At 41.1% G+C, this 14676-nt stretch overlaps 1 protein-coding gene across 1 annotated transcript; it reads left to right on the plus strand.

Moving 5' to 3' along the window:
* The first annotated feature begins 9581 nt into the window (after positions 1-9581).
* On the plus strand, positions 9582-13400 carry NDUFAF4 (NADH:ubiquinone oxidoreductase complex assembly factor 4). Its single transcript, XM_068677889.1, has 3 exons — positions 9582-9769; positions 10091-10188; positions 12512-13400. The coding sequence occupies exons 1-3, from the start codon at positions 9643-9645 to the stop codon at positions 12806-12808; spliced, it is 522 nt and encodes a 173-aa protein (XP_068533990.1). The 5' UTR covers positions 9582-9642; the 3' UTR covers positions 12809-13400.
* Positions 13401-14676: the final 1276 nt, after the last annotated feature.

Consider the following 14676-nt stretch of genomic DNA (forward strand, 5'->3'; position numbering starts at 1 on the left):
CAGTTAAATACCTTTTTTTTTTTTTTTTTTTTTTTTTTTCCACCTGAAACAATAGAAGTCATTGCTCAGATCACCCAGCAGAATGACAGGACTGGAGTGGAAATTGAACTGTCTGGTCTGAAGCCAGGATTTGGCTGGGGGGTAGCTCTGTACAGCTGACAGAAATCAACAAAAAGCAGCAGGGAGGGAGACAGTTCATGGAAGTTATTACAGGAAACATTTGGCTTGTGACAGCAGGAGCTGTAGATGACAACAGGCCCTCCTCTTCATAAAAGCAACAAGGGACTGTGTGTGTGTCTGTGCATGTGTGTAAATGATGTCTGTTGGGGGCCTGAAACCATGAGCGTGGAAACTGTCTCCTGTCTCCTGCTGTGCTCAGAAAAAATGGGATTGTCTGTATGTTGCTTGAAAGGAACAGGACTCAGACGAGCCAGATTCCTTCAGAAAAGCAGTTGAAGCCATCATCTGGTTCTCCTAATGGAAGAAACCTGCAAAGTCAGCCCTATTGGATAAGAGTCTAGAACTAGAACAAATACTGTTGCCATTCAACTCACAGTCTCCAGGAGCAATAAAGAAAATGTAAGTGTGATCCTCTCTGGCAAACACAAGTAAGTCATTAATAAAATGGTAAGCTGTAAAAAGTATTGATGTTCAAACTTTACAGTGTTTAGCTCTTATTAAGAAAAAAAGAACACATTTTCACAATTTTTCTCTATTTTTCATAATACCTTTTCCTTACACTTCAGCTTACTATATTTTATTCTTTTTAAACTCAATATTTTCAATTTATATAGTTCAATAAAAAAAATGTATTCATTTGTGACACAGAAAGAGACAGAACACATCTGAAAAAAAGACTAAATTTTAGCAAGAGGTGTAACTACTGATTTAAAAACTGCAGTGTTACTTTCCACTCCATTTTCTAAACTGTACTAGGAAATGATGGAAGATCCTAAAATACATATGAATCAGTAGACCAAAAAAAAAAAAAAAAAAAAAAAAGGTTGGCATCTGCAACAACCTAACCAACATTCATTTTATGAGAATATCCATGCAGAATGTGCTGTAATCTGCTTGTGCTGATCACTGGTATTCTACATTTCAGCACTGGAAGAGAGAGAGCAGATTCAAAGATCAATGCTCTTCTGTCTACAGCACAGGCTGTAACTCTGCTCCTGTTCCCCATGCCCATAATACCTCCATATAATACCTTATGTTCCCCATAATACCTCCATAGAGGGGTAAGAATAAGAAGAAAACACTATATCATTGTGGCAATAAACCATTACAAGAGAACCCACATTTTCCAAATGTTAAGGTACTAAAGAACAACAAATAATTTCTCATGTTCCCTCTGATGTCTGAACAGAGGGTAAAAATCTAAGATCTTGTGGGTTTGTGAGGTGGAATTTCGCCTGGTACGAAGAGGAAACTGCCACTAAATGCCTTGCAGGGATCCTTCCTAGAGTCTTGCAAGGGATTTTATGCCAGCATGAAGCTGTCCCATGTCACTGTTGAAGAGAAGCTTAAACCCTACAGAGTTCTTGAGCTGATGCTCAGGAACACTGGTTTTGCACTACCCTATGCATATAGGAAAGTTTGGTTGTTTTGTCTTGATCCTAAAGGTGTCTTACATAAAGAACCCTGCCTTCAAGGAGTCTCAGTAAACCCACATTCATGTACTAAGACATAATGCTGGAGCTCTGAAGCTTAATTATGCCCTTATTATGCAGCCTAAAAATGAACTTTTAGTACCTAAAGGTAGTACCTCTTTAAATAACTTGGGACCTCTTTAATGGTCTATTTTAGTAGCCCCCAGAGCAACCTGACATTTATATATAACACTTATATATTTAGACACTGTATCTCTATACATAATTAGTTAATGGGATTGTTCAGAATTCATCTGTGCCCCACGTGCTTCCCCCAGATTTCTGATGCTGTGGAAAGAGACGCACAAAGGTCTCTCTAACTTTGGTGATGAATTCTTAATACTGGTAGCCACGAGTTGTATCACAGAGCTCTTGTTTCTCTGATGTATTCTCTACCAAGACAACTTGTGTACACCATACACCAGCTCCCAGGGAAATGATAATACACACAAATGAAAAGGAGAAGGCTCAGAAGTTGTAAGGAAGCTCTACTGGAAAACCTATATTGATTGTAATTTATTTATTTATTTATTTATTCATTCATTCATTTTTTGTACTACTGTGCACAAACTATAATATTCAGGAATAATACAAAACTGAGTAATACAACACAGCAGTATTTGTCTCAACTACCTCTTCCTCTGTGTACTAATCAGCCAAACCCCAGACATCGCTTATATACATTAATGGGCACTGCTGTATTAGGTATAGACCAAATCTTTTGTAGTGGGCACTAGTGCTGGTGCAACAGCCATTTTTTCTGCAATACATTGCAATAATTGATATTGACTTATTCCTAAGTCAAATATACATATATATATATTATATTTTATGGTAAATGAAACAACTGGAGAACAGTCAGGGAAAAGTCTGTTTTCCCCTGATCAGCAATATGAGCACATGTAGTTTCAGTGTTTCTAGTAATGGCTCACACAAGGCGTTTCAGAGTAAGATGTAGAACAAACAATGAACCAGCCCAGACAGATGATAACAGTAGATAGTTATGAGAATTTTCCCTTAGGGGGATTTCCTTCCTCACCCTCACTGGATCAACCCCAAGAATGAGAATTTTTTATCCGTTTCAAATACAAGTTACTGTCTTTTGCCTTGGGTTCCTTCCTATTATTTTCTTTTCTATTTATCCTCTCCTGTATTACTGTTACTGAAGTCTATAGGAGTTTATATGTTAGGTTTTATGATTTTAAGGTAGCCCTTAAACACTTACTATTTAACATACGGAGACAAGTGAACATAATCACAAATTGAAGGAAAATGTTTGGTTTTGAATCAACAAGACTTGATTATAGTAATCCTAATGGTGGATGCATACCTTATAAAACATAGATGATAGTTTCTCATTTGTTTCTTGAACTAAATGCTAAATTATGATGATGTATTTCTCAAATCATGCTCTGTATCTATCTCATTTTCTGGTAATGCAATGTTACACATTCTGCCTTACTTCAAGGCTTTTACTTAAGAGCTTTTAGGTTGTAACCCTACGGTCACATTTTCTTTGCCCTGCAATCCTGTAGCTTCCCCTAATGAAAGCCTCTTCTACCATTAGTGTAGATACACTTGCTTCTTGGAAAGAGGAGTTCTCAGAATTGGTAGAAAGGGCTTATGGAAGCAGCTTGGAAAGATGTGTAACTTCAGGACACTAATCCTCGAAGCTTTGCAGAGCATCCCTTTGGGGTGCCAGGCAGAATTTAGGTACTGTAGATCTAGAAAAATGCAGGTATAGGACAGGGGCTAAAATGCTACTTACCCAGCATAACAGTGATTAAGCCACTGCTATATTCTAACTTATTAAACTATCATGACTTCTCCAGCTTTGTAAGACTTGGTTGGAACCGATTTCTATTAGGTGAGAGCTGGTCAGTCTGCAGCTTGAAGTCACAGTGACTTTTGCCCATTCCCTGCTTACAGTCTCTGCACTGACAGAGGGTGGATCTGCTGCTCAGGATCCCTCTGCTCTTCTACTGCCAAAAGCATCAGAATTAAGGGATGGAAAGGCAAACCCATTCGGCTCCCCATCACATAGGGGCAGATTCTAGCCTGTGACATTTTGCTCTTGACTTTTTCAAGTGAATCACCAAGGACTGTCATTTATGTTATCCTATACCAGTCACAGCTGCACAAAAAGAACACGTAATTTTCACAGAAAATACTTATGTTAGTAATATTAAAGTATTACTTTTTAGCAATAACTAAGATGCATTTGTTTCCACAGGGCATTGTATTGATTTGGGTTGACATTTTTTTAATGTTCTTATAGTTTAAGAGAGTTGCATATCCTGGGTTTTCACTACCTAATTTCATAGTAGATCTTCATATATATAACACAAACTGAGTCAGAAAAATGTGAATTTAGCATGTGGAAGAGAACTCTGTGAGTGAAAACAAAGACCATGTTAAAGTCTCTTGATGAATAACATGGCAAAACACATCTAATTGCTATAATTAATTAATGACAGTACAAGCCTGCTGCATTCTCAAATATGCTGGCTCCTACTGTACATTTCCAAGTCAAAGTAACCTGTTAATTGAGATTATAATGATTAGATAGGAAAGCTGTTAAAGATGACATCAGGTATACAAAGCCACAGTCAATCAGGAGGATGTAAATGTAACATCTTTGAAATGAAAATTATTCGACAAGGCGCTAGTAACACCTGTGTCAGTGTGTGAGCCTGTAAACATGGGCTTACTACATTCTCCATGTACTTCATCCAAGTAAGGACTGACAAAAACTCTTTAAATAAAGCACTGCAGCCACCTAGCCTTGAAAAGATGCAACTGTTTAGTAGCTCTCTGATCATAGCCTGGAATTAAGGAAAAGTCTTCCATATATTTCTAGATACTTCAGGAGCCAGTAACAGATGGATCAGTTGAAGCCAAAAACACATAAATTGAATTAAGTAACAGAACAACCAGAAATCACTTAAGGGCAACGGTGATCTAAATGACCATCTTTCCTAAGTACGTCCTTACAAAGTTGCAGGACAGTCATTTTTGCTTGGCTTATAATCAATTCTTGCTAATGCCATGTTCTGTAGTTCATCCTAATGCTGATGAGATAAGGAACAAATGGATCAATGCTCTCATTGTGTTTACTGGGAAACCAGTAATCAGGACAGAGGACTGAATTCCCTGAATTCTAATCGTGTGTGCATTTGCTAGAGCATCCCTTTATATTGCTGTAAGTTATGAACCATCAGCAACAAAAAAAAAAATGAGAAAAGAAAAACCAACCAAACAAACAAAACTGTAAATGGTAGAAAACATGGACAGAATCAAATTTAACAGTATACCACTACAGTGAAAGGGATGCTAATTTTCCTCTGCCTTTGACCTCTGGATGTTCCTAGCCCTTACACCACATAGCAAACCTCACCTGCCTTTTCTCAAAAATTCTCAGCTGTGTCCTTATTAGAAGAAAAATCTTATTTCACTGAGATTACCTGCCCATCTGGACTAATGCTTTCCATTCTAAAGAGAGCACAGAATCTTTAATCCTATCTCATAACAAATCAAGTTAGTACCAAACATTCCTATGCTCCCTCATCTAAGGGGAATTTGCATCAGATCCATCAGCCTTCTGATACCACTGAACTACACAAATTAATTTTGGATCCATTTCCCATCCAGATGCAGAACTAACTGAAAACAAAAACCGAAGAAAACACAACATAAAATCAAAACTGGGATGCAAAACTGAAACAAATGATTTAAAGAATGGCCACAAACTTACATTTTATTTTCCAGATGCACAGTAGCTCCAGGAATTTCTCTCTAAGAGGTGTAAAAATATTAAAAAGATAGTGTAGCAGCCTGTGGCACATGCATATTATAGATTCCTATGTTTTCCCCTGTTATGTTTGATGCTGTCTACTGTTGACAACAGGCTGCTGGTACAAAATAACTCAGTTTGATTGTCTGTGTTGTTCCCATGGGCTGTTTTGATAGAGAGATACTTGAGGACTGACTTATTTCTTTTGTTATTTTTAAATTCCCTGGAAACATGTGTGTTCCCGGCTCATGAAACATATATCCCATTTGTAAGATTGTTAAAGCTGAACACAGGTAGTTCTTATGCTCTGAGAAACCACACATTCATTTTTTTAATAATTACACTGGCAGATACATTATAGAGAAAGAAATTCCAAGCTCTTGATTTCTGATATTTAATTTCAACATGGTCACACTGGTAAAATACCAAATGACAAAAAAAAAAAAAAAAAAAAAAAGGCAGGGGGTATAATTCTCAATTTTTCTGCTTGCTATATTATAAATGACAGATTCCTGAGAATAAAAGTTTTATACTTCAGATCCTTCCTTATACATAAAAAAGAACAGCCTTGTGTCATCCTCAGTGACAGCAAGTGACAGGCAGAGAATGACATCACTCTTTATTTTTAACCGACTGCCTTCTAGTGAATTTATTTCACTGTCAGTAAATATTACAGCAGCGTTAGTCACATTCAGGCTTTACAGAGACAGAATCGCTCAGAATCACAGAGTTTGACCCAAGAAGCCAGCAGTTCTTTGCTTTTGAAGAGAAAAATCTTTATTTCCAAATTGGGAATAATGGTTTGCCTCCACAGTCGCATTAGTAAAAATGTCCTAGAGAAATGCTTAAATAGGTGTCAAAGGTTTACAAGCATCAAAGACATCCATGTGAATTTTACCATTACAGCTACACTGGATAGGCTAACCACTTGTAAACATAACCTATGTTATTGAGCACATGATTTGATAAGTCAGCAACTAATCGACTAATGGTACTTAATTAGATATGTCACCAGTCCCAGTCCAATATCTTAAAGAGCTGCTATGCTTCTATGTTCCTGTAATAGTTAAGTTATCACTTAACTTCCCATTATCACTATATGTACAGGGCCTAAAATAGAATCATAGAGCCATTAAGATCGGAAAAGACTTCCAAAATCATCTGGTCCAACCATCCCCCTGCCACCAATATTTCCCACTAGGATCAAGTCAGTAAGTTTATTACCAGAGAATGTAAGTTAAAGACCTGCTTCCACCCTTTAACAGATATTGAGAGTCTAAACCTGATTGCTTTTCCTCATCCACCAGCTAGTCTTTCAACTTTCCTCTGAGAAGAACACTGACACTCCTCATGCAGTATGCAAGCAGTCCACAGCCATAACAACTATCGCATCAGTGATGTTATCACCAAATAATGCTACTACCAGTAGAAGACCGAGTTTTGAAAAACAAAGTTTCATACGCTTACACGAGTAAGCACAACTAGATGGATGCAAGGGCAAGCAATGTGCATTTTCCTCCTAAAAATGAACAATGAAGTTGTGTCTCTTCATTGTCCCTTGAAACATTCCTCCTCCAAGTCACTTGATTCAGGCAATTACTGCCACACATGAAGAGACTGCAAAAAGCACATAAACAAGTTAAAAGCATAAAACAATTATTGGCTAATTCACACAACAGCCAGGATTAATGAGCCACTAATTTCCTTTTCTGCTTTGGTAAGGCACCTTTGGAGTCTTTGTTGACCAGGCAGTCAGCAGTCAGGTGAAGAAGGGCCAGCCTTCATTTTTTCTTCCAACAGGCTCACGCTTGGTGTTGCTGTTTCTGTCTTCCTTTTTCTCTCAGAAAATCTTCTGTCTTTTCATGCTTACATTTTTCCTCTTGTATCTTTATCCTGCTGATTCCCTTTCAAAAATTTTACCTCTGTCTCCAATTTTACCCTTCTTATCTTGCATGGTTCAATAATAAATACTTTCTTATGGCTCTTTCTCTCACAGTTTAGCAGTTTTCTGAGAAGTCTGGGCTGCATCAAAATGAGGTCTCCAGTCTGAAAGAGAGAGACTGCACCCTGGTGAGAATAGTGTAACCCCAAAACTGTGAACAATACTAAGGAATAAGTCTTGTCGTTTCCATTTAGGGTACATGTTCTAGGTGATATCTGTTTATTAAATAATCTGCCTCCATCGAATATGCCAGTAACGTGTAAAAGGAAATACTATTGTGGTGGTTTAAAACCAGTGGGTACCTCAGCAGTACTCTGCTGCTCTCTCACTCCCCCTCCTCAAAAGGACAGAGGGAGAAAATACTATTAAAAACAGCTCATGGGTTGAGATTAGGACAGGGAGATTACTCTCCAATTACTGTCACAGGCGAAACAGACTCAGCATAAGGGAGATTAGTGTAATTTATTGCCAACTACTAACAGACTAGAGCAGTGAGAACTAAAAGCCAACTAAAAGCACCTTCCCCCTAATCCACTCCCTTTTACCTCCTCCCCCCAAGCAGCTCGGGGAAATGGGGGCTGCGGTCAGTCCCTAATGCTTCATCTCCGCCGCTCCTTCACGGACCCTCTCTGCCCCTGCTCCCGTGGGGTCCCTCCCATGGGATGCCATCCTTCTGGAACTGAGCCTGCGGGGGCTGCCCACAGGCAGCAGCTCTTCAAGCATTGCTCCCACACAGCTCTGTCCCACGGGGTCCATCCATCCCCCAGGAGCAAACTGCTCCAGCATGGGTCCCCCATGGATGGGTGGCAGCTCTCCCCAGACCCCCTGCTCCTGCGTGGGCTCCTCTCCACAGGCTGCAGCTCCAGCCCGGGGCCTGCTCCTGCGGGGGCTCTCCATGGGCTGCAGCCTCCTCCAGGCCACATCCACCTGCTCCCCCGGGGGCTCCTCCATGGGCTGCAGTGTGGAGATCTGCTCCATGTGGGACCCATGGGCTGCAGGGGGACAGCCTGCTCCTCTCTCCCAGCTGCTCTGGCACAGCGTTTTTTTTTTTTTTTTTCCCTTTCTTCAATCTGCTCTCCCAGAGGCCCAACCAGCAGGGCTCCCTAGCTCGGCTGTGGCCAGCATCAGGTCCCCTTTGGAGCCGGCTGGAGCTGGCTCGGCTCTGACATGGGGCAGCTGCTGGGCTCTGCTCACAAAGACCACCCCTGCAGCCTGGCTGCTACCAAAATCTTGCCATATGAGCCCAATACAACATTAAGAGGAACAACATCCCTAAATACTTCCATGCTACTATTACTGAAGTAAAAACTTACACCGAGGAGAAAAAAAAAAAAAAAAAAAAAAAAAGAGCAAGACATCAGCACGGCAGCTACTGGAACTGAAAGTAGGGGTGACAATTTATGTGAGGACACACATTGAGCACAACAGGTGGTGGCAGGTGGTGGCACACGGTAACACTGTATCTGGAAGCTAAAAGGTAGGGAAAACCACACAGATAATGTTTATACATTGAACTGCCATCTCAGCCTTGTTGTTAGGGTCACTTGGTCCATCTATAAGCCCGTAAGTGATGAAGTACAGCTTTTTGCTGTAGATAACATGCACGTACCAGACCCAGATTTTACTCTGGACTCACTGTGGTTTCCTACAAAACCTTATTGCACGTAACCCTGCTTATAAACCAACTGAATACAATTAGAAAATAACGGATCTAAAAGCCACCTGTCGGCCAGCACTCCCTACACCTCACGCCAAAACGATAGAATCATATTGAAAAGGGATTGGAAAGGCTGCGTGCAGCAAACCCTGGGCGAGCCTGCCACCTTGAGGACATCCCCCGGCAGAAACCCCACGGCCCCGGCTCTCAGCAGCGCCGGGCGAAGGCGCAGCCGAGGAGGAGCCCCGAAAACCCGCAGGGGCACGGCAGGACCCAGCTGCCCCCCGCCGGCATGGCGGCGAGCCAGCGTCCCGGGGCAACGCTGAGAGGACACCGCGCTGGCGGAAAGCACCGTGAAAGAAACACCCAAACGCCTCTTTATCTCTTTATTTATTTTATTTGAATGTTTATTTATTTGGTTATAGTTGCCCGACATGAACCCACGACCCCAGCGCAGGCTTCCCGCGCACCGCCAGTTGCCCTTCCTGCCCGGCCGCCCCGCCCGGCGGCGGCGGCGTCGCGCCAGCCCTCTGCGCACGCGCGGCGCACCGCCCCCACCGCTGTGCGCAGGCGCGGGGCCGTCCCGGCGGCGGCGGCGATGGGCGGGCGGTTGGTCCGCGCGTTGCGGGCGTTCAACTTGGAGAGCCGGGCCCACCGCGAGATCAGCAAGGAGAAGCCCACGCCCGCGCCGCGCCACCCCACCGCCCGCCTGGACGCGCTGACCGGTGGGTGCCGGCCCCGCCGGGGCGGCCGGGCGAGGAGCCGGGGCCGCGGTGACATTGAGAGCGGGGCCGTGCGCGGGGCATGCCGGGAGCTGTAGTCGGCGGCCGTCGCTGGGGGCCGTTGCTAGGGGCGGTTGCTAGGGGCGGCGAGAAAATGGCGGCCGCCGAGGGGCTGAGGGGAGGGGAGGGGAGGGGAGGGAAGGGAAGGGAAGGGAAGGGAAGGGAAGGGAAGGGAAGGGAAGGGAAGGGAAGGGAGCGGCACAGTACTTTCCTCCCTTTCCTCAAGTGTTTTTTTTTTCCTGCTCTTCTCCATGCTGCCTGTAGAGCACCCGGCGATCCGCGAGAAGGTGTACAGCAAGGACGACAGGCTGCTCACCTTGTTGAAAGACGTTTATGTTGAGTCTAGAGATCTGCCGGGGCAGGTGAGCACTGCTCGCTGTCGGAGGCACACGAGCATCAGCGTTGTGGTTTTCAAACTCAATGCAAATCCTACCAGACTTATACTTTTCAAGACAAATGAACATTTTTTCAGTATTTTTTTTTTAAGAAAAAACCTTCAGCTAGTGCTTAGATGCTACCCTTTTGACAGATAAATGCAGTATTTCATTGCTTAGTTATATATCAGTAGTACAGACTATCTGTCTTGATCATGTGTCAGGCTGTGGTTATCCAACCTACGTGACCCCTTTTTAACATCACTTTGGTGGTTTGTTTTTCACTTAAGTTCCCACTGGTGCTTCATCCAATGCAGAAGGGCAGCTGGCCAGCCTTTTGGAAAGATGCAGTTTGCTAGAGATGTCCCATAGATTTCTTAGAAGAAAAGAGATTGGGACTAATGTGGAGGCATGGATGTGGTAGAGGATAAAGACACTAACACTTTTCCGGAGTCTTTAACAACTGATGTTAATGTTGTCTTATGCAGAGCCTTTTTCTTATGTGGCTCAGGAACTGCCCTAGCTGGGTTTTTCTTGTATAGTCTTTGGACTGTACGGTTATCCATTTCCTCATTACTAACGGCTGCACTCTTTAACTTGGAAAACAAGATATATGCCTTCCAGTAACTCGCAAACTGGGACCTGGTCTCTTCTTTTCCACCTCATTATGTTATGGCTTGTGCTTTTTACCGGTTGCATTATTGGACCATTTTATTCTAGCTCTTCCGTTTAGCAATAAAAGTTTTGTAGTTGTCTAGCAATAAAACTTCCAAGTCTTTCTGATATTCCACATCCAGAGTACCTTCTATTCAAAACTAAAATGTCTTAAAATTCAGTCACTCCCTGGAGCTTCTGAGTAATCTTATTCCTTGATTTTCATAAGAGAAGTTAGTATGCTAATTTTGAAGTGCTGAAGGTCTAATTCTAGTATCTTTAAACGCTTCCATTTGTAAGTCTGTCAAGTGAAAGATTTGAGGAAAAGCCACAAGTGGAAATCTTAGTGCTTGGTTCTGCACCTACTGCGAGGTTGTTACCACATAAGGCTTGCTCTTGTGGTGTGTCATTTGAGGTTGTTAGGAAGAGCATGATTAATGTGTCCACTGAGGCTTGTGGGCAAAGCTTCATCCAAAAACTTTCTTCATGTCTTGATTTTCTTTTAAAAACCTCATGCATCATTTACATATAAAATAAATATACATGTGTATTTGCATATATTTTATACATATATATTTTATGTGTATATATATATGAAATATATTTTTTCTGTATGTAAATATACATATACGTATATTTTGCATGTAAAGTTACTTGGAAAACTACTGGCTTTCAGTTCTGAAGGGGCAGATACCTAGAGATATATCATTTAATTAAGACTTGAAAAATTGTTCATTATATTAGCATAATTTTAGAAGGAAATAGAAAGAAAGGGAAGGTCGGTAGCATTGTCAAGCAGTCTGTAGTTTAGAAGCAGGCAGTTACTGATGCTGCAGCATCCTCATCAGTTTTCTCAGCATATGGGTTAGTACAATGCCTGGGGTAATCGGTGGACTCTGATAACTTTAAAAGCACTTCTTAAGAAAGGTTTTCATTGTGCCTCTTTGCAGTGTTATTCACTGGTGAAGCCTTAATAAAAGGCAGTATGGGGAAGGTACAGCTGGTTTCTAAATAACTTGGAAATATGAATGGACTTGAGAGAAGAGACCTCGTGTCTGAGCACTGCAGTAGTCATGCAAATTAAATTGCATATGGTGATGCAAAATAGTTTTCTCTTTGTCCAGAAAATCTTGTTCTATAGACTGAGCAAAAGAGGTGGTGTCTTTTAGTTGCAAAACTAAAACCTGAAAATGTAAGGGGAAGAGAATATATGGAAAGGATTTCCAATGGTATCAGAAGGATACCAGTTTTTAGTGTGATTTTTTCCTTCCTCTCCCCACCACCATGAAATGATACCGAATATTAGGTTACCTGCATTTTTATTTAGCTGCCAAAATGTGTAGTTTGACTTGTACGAAGGGCTGCTGAGTCTGTACAACACGCAGACTGTAATGGATTGTAGGTTTTCATAATGTGGGTGGGGGCTGGCCCTCCTATATAGAATGGCTGTGAAACAACTGGCTCTAATCTGTGTGATATTAAGAAGTGAGGGTGGCCAAGCATTTTAATGCTATTACAGTGCAAACATATTTTAATGCTGTAAAAATGGGGAAAGCTAACAGGAGATGCCATGTTTGGGGAGATTGTTTAGCTGCTACAGTATACATAGTAAACAGAACTGCTGTTAAGCTCTCTTTGTTTTCCTTCCCACAATTAGGTAAAAGTTGGAGGTGGTGAACATGTTCCGTGTAAACACGAGGAAAAGAGAATTACAAAACTAGGTCAATTTGAACATCTAGATATTAAGAAAGTTACCAGAGGCAAAATTTCCATTGTGGAGGCTCTGATGCTTCTTAATAATCATAAACTTCATCCTAAGATATGGACTGCAGAGAAAATAGCAGTGGAATACAGTCTGGAACTGACAGAAGTCAACTCTCTCCTGGAATTCTTCATTCCTTTTACTATGAAGGAATTTCCTAAAGAAACAAGAAAAGCTATAAAACCAACATAAAATAATTACCAAAACCTTGTGTGATCTTCCTTGTGTCTTGGTTTTACTCATGAGTATATTTGGTATCTGAAAAGAGTTGGTAACATGTCATCCAACAAGGCTGCTTTCTTATACTAAGAAGAAGTATTCAAGCAATTCCATTCTGTATGTTATGGCTTCAGATAAATGCAGCAATTATAGGATACGGTTTGTAAAGCAGAGTTTAACTACTATGTTGTGTGAGAGCCTGTCACATGTTTCTGATTATCATGTTCATATGTTATCAATTCAGTTGAAATATATAAATACTATTTAGAAATTTGACTTAAAACAAGCAAACGACAGCAGCAGCAACAACAACAACAACAAAAACAGATCACCTTTCTTAACAGAATTCGTGGCCTTCAGCTAAATCAGTGCTCTGTGTGTATTATCTTTGTAGTTCTTGTTAAAATGTTCTTTGAAGGTCTCACTTTTAAGATGTATGCATATACAAGCAGCTGTATTTCTTGCATATAAAAGCTGAATGTTATTTATACTTTACGAAGAGGGTTAACCAGATGAAGATTTGGGAAATTCATCTGTGTCGAAATAAAAAGAAGGAGAATAGCAAGGCCTCTTCCTGATGCTGGAACAGCAATAGCTGGTTGATATGTACCCACTTTTCCATTCCATTCTGATTTTGGTTAAATATCTGTACCTCCCCAGGTACTGTCTGTCAGCCAGGGAGTTTGTAAAGAACTAAGATCTTTTATCACAGCATTCTGTAGCACCTGCTGTATGAGAAGCAATGGCTTGTGTAATTAATAGGTACCAATAACATGCAATTGTATCTACTAATTGGACCTACTTATGGAAGATCTATTAATGTCCACCTGTCATGTTATAATGCCCTTTTTCTCCTATGGAGGCCTTCTGTGATTTATCCAACTGCAGGCTTAGGTCAATCGGTGTTCACCGATGATAAATTTTCCATGTTCCCACATCAAACAGCATCCTTTACCACTGTTAGTAAAGGCAGTCACAGACTGAAGTAACTTGATGCTGTGGCTGTCTGGGTCTGTGTGGGTAAGAAGTTGTGCACTGAGGACTGACCAGTGAAAATGGGTTCGTGCTGTCCAGTAACTCTAGGAAAGGAGGGGGAAGGGATCATTGGAATTTGTATTTAAAGTACATTGCGTTTGCCTTTCTTTAAAAATAAGTGTTATTTTTGTGTGATACTAATGTTCCTAATGCCCATCACCAAAGGAGTTAAATGTAACTGCAGTGTAACTTCCTTTTCAACAACTCTGCCAAGTCTTTGGCTTCTGACTTGTAATTATCTTACCAAGATCATCACCTTTGCGACTTTACAGCAAAATTCTTGACGCTTCTCTGTGATGGAACAAGGTATTATGGTATAGTTTACAATAGTATATCCAAAGGTTTTGCTTTATTCACTTCTAAAGTACATATTGCTGTACACTAGCGAAAGATATGTGAAAATGCTAATTTATTAGTCTTTGGATGTGTGGATTCGTGATGGCCTTGTTCTCTTCCTGTAACTTAATAAGGACAGAGCTGCACTGAAACTAATGTGCCTTCTGAGTGATGAACCATATTTTTATTTATTTTCCACAAAATACCCTTTTATAACAGAAATACTTTGTGTAGTGTTTGACTTCTTCTTGGTGTAGTATTTAAGGTAGTAATCAGAACAGCTGTGGAATGCATTTGGTACATGTGCTTTTTTGTTGTTGGGAACCCCGTGATTTCCTTCTTTAAAGAAACCAGTTAACAATGCCCCTTGACTGACTTGGTACCAATTTTGTTATTTTCTTTACACTTTTTTTTTTTTTGTCCATGTCCCTTTCCATGGCTCTTTGGCTCTCAGCTTTAGGAAGAGGTGT

The sequence above is a fragment of the Anas acuta genome, chromosome 3, assembly GCF_963932015.1.
Source record: "Anas acuta chromosome 3, bAnaAcu1.1, whole genome shotgun sequence".
NCBI lineage: Eukaryota > Metazoa > Chordata > Aves > Anseriformes > Anatidae > Anas > Anas acuta.